The 6,869-nt window shown below is 39.9% G+C and overlaps 1 protein-coding gene across 1 annotated transcript in view; it reads left to right on the top strand.

Annotated features, from left to right (window-relative positions):
- Nucleotides 1-6,869, top strand: part of RAB6B (RAB6B, member RAS oncogene family) — a 32,313-nt gene that overhangs the window by 12,283 nt on the left and 13,161 nt on the right. Inside the window, 1 exon segment of the mRNA XM_075570266.1 lies at nt 4,767-4,878. Coding sequence (XP_075426381.1) covers nt 4,767-4,878 — 112 coding nt within the window.

The following is a 6,869-nucleotide window of genomic DNA, read 5'->3' as shown; positions in this document are numbered from 1 at the left end:
CTTCCCCTTTCTCTCCCATCGACCCCGGTCTCCCTGGTGTGGTGTCCCAGGTCAGGCTGCAGCTCTGGGACACCGCCGGGCAGGAACGATTCCGCAGCCTTATCCCGAGTTACATCCGAGACTCCACAGTGGCCGTGGTGGTTTATGACATCACAAGTGAGTACAGTACTATACCTTCTACAGCCTGCGACCTCATTGGCTGCCGGCAGCATCCTACACACTATGAATAGAACAACATATGGGTATTAAAAATGGAGTAAGAAACAAAGAAAGGAACACATTAATAATAAGACAGACTCACAGATGACCGCTTTGGGCATGCTTATGGTGAAAAAAAATCAGTTGCCTTTTATTTCAAAGGAACAGGCAAACATCCAGAAAAACAACGTTTCAGGCCCACAAGGCCTTACATTAGGTAGGTGTTCAAAATACAGACATTCAATTCCAGTTATATATATATGTATATATACATACACATATATACACACAATACATACATACATATACACACACACACACACACACTCACATATATACATACATATCGGCACCCTCTTCAACGAAGCTGACGTCAGGGAACCTCAGGTCCACCAACTATACAGTCCCATGGGAAACCTTCCACTATATTGTATCTTTCTTCTTGCACCGATAACGCGGTGCGTGATGACGTCACAATGGGACGTAACATGCCCATCAGTGACCATGGTAACTAGAGGCGAGGCACCCAAAAGGATGAGATAACACTATGGACATAAAAAAAACTATGTGATAACCACCCAAATGGTTACGGAGAGAAAACTTACAAAAACATAATGTAATACTAATACTACACAATAATTACAAATACGTTGTATCTATCTCTAATATACTATTAATTCCAATGTCTCAAAACATGAGGGGACATACACACCAATATATATTATAATAAAATAACCTCATCTCTTCGTGATAGTAGTGACATATATATATATTATATATATATAAAGCAGAAAATAGCAGTGTTAGTCCAGTTGCGATAGTGCAGAATAAATGAGTTCTTCAGTATTAGGTGATACCTTTTTTATTGGACTAACAATTTATGTCATAGGACAAGCTTTCGAGAGTTATCCTCTCTTCTTCAGGTCAAGCAATACTTGCTTGACCTGAAGAAGAGAGGATAACTCTCAAAAGCTTGTCCTATGACATAAATTGTTAGTCGAATAAAAAAGGTATCACCTAATACTGAAGAACTCATTTATTCTGCACTATATATATATAGTGCATTCTAAGTCATAAATTGGGCATCACACTTTTTTAATTCATCCCCCACATTTCATCATTTTCCAATGTATCAACAATACCTTATTTTGAGATCTTTTAACAAAATCATGTTATTCGAATACAGGAATAGGTAAATATATAACTAGGACCAGTGGGGAACTGCACCAATATCAACCCAAAAGAAGAAAACCTAATAAACAGTTTATCAATGCGACACTACCCTTGCTCATCTATTGGATAATATCTCTTACTAACTCATTAGAAGTCTTTGATATCACAAGAACAAACTCTAAGATTCAGGCATTCATGCCTTTTGGAGCAACACAGTCCAATTCAAAAATCCATCAGGATCCTTTTCTTAGCAGTACATTTTCCCTATCACCACCACTCTTAGGTGGGGCTACCCCGTCTATAATTTGATATCTCAATTGGCTGATATTAATGTTTCATCTCTACAAAAGGTCTTCCTTGTTGGGAGTCACTTGGTATGTCACCATTATTCTTTAGGGCTTGACCAATCGCACATTTATGTTCACTAATCCTTTTCCTGATAGGTCCAATTGTTTTACCCACATAACATTTGCCACGAGGGCACCATAATAGATAGATTATATGGTCAGAATTGTAGGTAAAACAAATTCTTTATCTTATAGGATTTGCCCATTCTAGGGTGTCTAAAAGTGTCTCCCTTAATCACTGAATAGTAGTATAAGTAATGTAGATACGGGAAGGTACCAAATTTCCTCGTGGAAAAATATGTTTATAGTCTAAAACTCCTGCCCCTACTATAAGGGAACAATGGAAGTGATCCCAGTATATTACACAAAGCAGGATCACTCCCAAAGACTCGCCAATGTCTCATAAGGGAGTTCTTTGTATATCTAGAGGCTGACATATACCTAGAGATGAATGGAATCATCTCTTTCTTTCCCACCGTTGGTTTTTGGGCATTAGAAGGTCCTCTTTCAAGGTCTGTTTTACCTTCATAAGGGGCTGTCCAATGTTTGTTTCCTATGTCCTCTATCAATAAACTTAGTCACCACCTGTTTCAGTCTCCCATCCAATGTTGTTGGATGAGATACCATCCTTTTCTCTCATAGCAACTGTCCAAGTGGCCAGTTTTCAATTAATCTTAATGGGTGGAAACTGTTTCCCAACAATACGTTATTTTTATCAGTTGTCTTCACATAAATATCAGTAGCGAGACAATCCATCACATCATCAAATATTGGATAGCATCATAATCAGCCGTCATAGTAAACTTCATTGGGGGGTGTGCTAAATTTATGGGGTTCGCTAATCATTGACTTTGCATTAAAAAAAATTGCGCCACGCGGCTGAAAGGTAAAACGGTGAGCAAATATCCGTATTGGAATCCGGTAAAACTCTTAACATTGGATTAATGAAAAACTTTGCATTCCTGTTGCACACGTGGGCAGATAACCACCAGCAGTGAAAGGGTTAAAAGGAGCAGTTTCTCCTCCTATTTAATTTAGAGGATAGAGACCGGGCGTCTCCCATAGCTACTATTTTCTGGGGAATCCGGGATGCTTGCCGAAGAAGTTATCAGGTTTAAATCTCTCTCAGGGGAGACAAAATGGCTGACAAATCTCATCAGCTGGGGCTTCCTATTGGGCGGCCATTTAAATCCCCTCTAAAAACAAGGAAATAATACCTGTAACTCCACCCGTAAGTATCTCAGAGCTGAAAATGGTGAGGTTCACTCCTGAGGACTCCCTGGTTCGGTAGGGTGAATTGTTTCCCCCCCCCCCCCCCCCCCCGCTCGCGCTTGCTGAATTATGCAGGACAGCCTGCGCTCATGCTTGGAGAGTTGGTGACGTCACTGCTCTCAAGCATGAGGGTGCTAAGCGGCCGCAGCCTAACTTTCTTCTCGATACTTAACAGCTGTATCCTAGTAGACAGATACTATTAACCACACGCTAGCAGTATCCCTTTATTTTGCGAGCAGCTCTAGCCTTGGGGGAGCAAGGACTCCGTATTATATGTGCACTTTCCATGTCGTTACTCTTCGTCTTCATTTTCTATGCCGATTTCTTAATTTTGCCATTAAAGCATTTGCCTTTTAACACCGATTCTATTACTTCATCATCACTGGATGGAAAATATTTATTCTACATTGAACCTACAGTCTCCAAATACTATATATTCACTATTGTACTCCGTAAATATACTGCATATAGTGGTTACTCTATCCATCTCATCCACCACTAGCGGTCCAGTACCCACTCTTCTCGTTCTTGCATTAATATTACTCCATTGGTTAGAGTGCATGTTACCAGGGGTTCCATAAACACCTTGTTTATAGGGTGTTTACCCTGCTGTATTTCCTGGCATGTAATTACAAGAACTTTCTAACTGTGCCCCACATTCAGCCATTATCAGCTCAATGTGTGACGAGTCAGCTGCCACGCACATTATCATCGTCAACCCTCGCTACGCCGTCAGATTTCAGTCCGCTGCGAGCGCCACTAATTTCTGAAGTCGTCAAAAATAACACTATCAGCTCATTAGATAATTAGCAGCACTTATCACCAGCTCTTTAGCATCTCATTAGCATGTTTAAATTAGCTCTTTAACACTGCTCTGTGTGTTGTGTTTAAAAGCCTTGTCATTATTTGAGCATGTGTGTATCCTTGTACGGAAAGCCGGCTGAAGACGCACTTTCCCCATAACTCGTGTGCCTACAGAAATGTCAAGAGAAGGAATATTAAAGGATGTTGTAAAACCAGACAAAATAAAAGCATGAGATCCCCGTCCACCTTTCATATACACCTGATTCCTCATCTCTCTCACATCACCCCTGGGCCCTCGCATCCCCTTCTCCATTCATTCTCTCTCTCTGTCTCTCTCTCATCCCACCCTATTTCTCCCTCTCATCCCACTATCCCCCTCCTGTCTCTCTCGTATCACCCTCTCCTTCATCGCTCACATCCCCCTCTCCCTGTTGCAATCTCGTATACCCTCTCCCCCTCACTCTCATCTCGCTCTCTCACACCCCCCCTGTCCCTGCTCCCATCCCCCTCTCATATCCCCTTCTCCCTACTCAAACTCTTGTAAACCCCTCTCCTCCCTCTTTCATATCCCTCTCTTGTATCCCCCTCTCCTCCTCTTTTGTATCCCACTTTCATAATCCAGTCTCTTTCTCTTTCATTCCCCTACCTCCTTTGCATCCTCCTCCTTCTTCTCTCTCTCATATTCCCCATCACCATCTTTTCCCGCTTTACACCCCTTTCTCTCCTCTTGTATTACCTCACCTATCCCTCGTATCCCTTTCTCTCATCCTACCTCCACCTCTATTACAGATAGTCCAGCTTTGCACCCCCCCCCCCCCCCCCTTGCACATAACACCATCACCCTTTCGAACAGTTGTTCCATAATGAAAAGGTATGATAGCATATTTAGGGTTTGAAATTTCCATGTGAAAACCATTTTTTGGGCTAATTAGTGGCTTCGTCTCTGAATCTCATGTCTTCTCTGTTCCACAGATCTGAACTCCTTCCACCAAACTTCCAAATGGATCGATGACGTCAGAACAGAAAGAGGAAGTGATGTAATAATAATGCTAGTCGGAAATAAGACAGACCTTGCAGACAAAAGGTAGGTGCAAGAAAATTGGGTATCTATTTATGTTGCTCTGGGTCTTAAATCTATATATTTTAATTAACGCTTCTGGTAGACCATTTGGCACTAGTTCCATCAATCATTCAGGGGTCTTCATGTATCAAGTTTCTGCAATTTTCACTGTGATGAAAAATCAGCAGTTAAAGGAATAATTCAGTTGTCCAGTAATAGATAAAATGCACTCGTTATGGTGGAAAAAAAAGGGGTCTAAAAGACCATTTATTGTGAATATAAAGATCAACAGAGCACATCATGTGGGATGTTATCCCTACCTCAGGTGCAATAAAACTAGCAGTGTACACAAAAATGTTTAAATAAACCACCCAACCACCAATAACAATGCCATTCCATGCCATATGTAAATTAGATGACGTCATTGGTACATCCCTTTTAGTGACGTTGTAGGAGACGAGTGCAGAGGTATAACCAGAAAGACATATTTGGGGAAAATAAACCCTGGCTTTTATTCAGCCCATAGCTTCAAAGAATACATCTTTAAGGCAGCACACAACTAAACAGACCATCTATTCCTTTGTAAGGGCTGATTCACTCTCCCAGCGGGAGGTTAGGCCGCTTACCAGATCCACAAGTCAAAGAGGTGCCTGTTATCAGGGGCTCTTTCCCTTAGTCCATGTCGGGTGTCTGCGGGGTGCACCCTCTGGCGGGTTTCAGTGACTGCTGTGTCCTGGAATAGCCGATGGTTCCCGGGGATCCCTCTCTGTGTGCATACACCTTCCACGTGCTAAAGAGATCCCCTGCAGATTAAGCATGAGGCTTTTCTACCTGACTGCTGAGCCAGGTGGAGACTGGCTAATTATCTACAGCTGCAATTAACCAGCTCCCTGCTGGTCTCATCAGCCAGATAAAGGCTTCCTATTTGGAGCCCTTTAAGACAGGGGTTAAGGCCCTGTCACAGGTATGATCCGTTTAAATGTCTTGATAAAGTATACTGTTATACATAATTGCGAATTTCCATATTTATATAATAAAAATAAATTCTAAAATATAAATTGAGTGGGTTATACAGGCAAAAAGCAATTTTTAAATAACAAAGTGTTATCCTAATTTCTTCTAGCTAATAGTTCAGATAAGCTTTTCTAAAGCTTACATTTCAAAATCTCTTAAAGTGATGTATATCATATATAAATGAAACTCGGCTTCTCTGTAGGAATTTATCAGGACTATGTTTCTTTTATATAGTTCTATTTCTAGTTAAGATGATACTATATTAGTTTGAGACATAGTAAATAAGATACAATTAATAAAATGTACTATGTTTACAGTTTATTATCACACAGTTGTAATAAAGAATACACAAATGTAGTTTATGTATCATTTGAAGCAGGATTTATAAGCGACGTACAGCATGTTTATCACAAACCATGTTCTGGCATTTTTTATTAAAGATATAATTAGGTTTTAAATATTTATACATAAAGGTTGTTATTTAGTGGTTCATGTGTTTATACATTTTTATGTGTATGGTCATTATTTTATATTAGTATTATCCCAATCTTGTTGTCTATATATAAGTGTACTATTAATTATAATATACGTATAGCAAAAGTTAGTTATCTTCCTTATCTTATTATGTTATTGGCTTTTATTATAATAGCTTTTATATATAATCATAGTCTATAGGAATTATTTTAATTGTTCTACACAAGGTAGGTTGGTCAGTCCGGTGTGCATCTAAATATTCAATATGTGTATGTATATACTGTATATGTAATGGTCCTTCTTGTGGAAAAGGCTTATATGTAGATATCTTATCTCTGTTATAACAGGTTCCATCCTTAAGAGGGACGTCTATTAAAAGGGAATCTTTTCAGTTGTACTTTGCACTAGGGTTACAATCCCCAAATATTGTGCTAGATTTCAAATAAGTCTTTATAGACAAATATGTCCACGCTGCTCACCATGTCAGTCGTGAACCCGCATTATGGAACTGTATGGGATCTTTCAAC

This window comes from Ascaphus truei, chromosome 14, assembly GCF_040206685.1.
Source record: "Ascaphus truei isolate aAscTru1 chromosome 14, aAscTru1.hap1, whole genome shotgun sequence".
Classification (NCBI taxonomy): Eukaryota; Metazoa; Chordata; class Amphibia; order Anura; family Ascaphidae; genus Ascaphus; species Ascaphus truei.
Note: the sequence above shows the minus strand (reverse complement) of the source record. Positions and strands in the feature narration are given on the sequence as shown.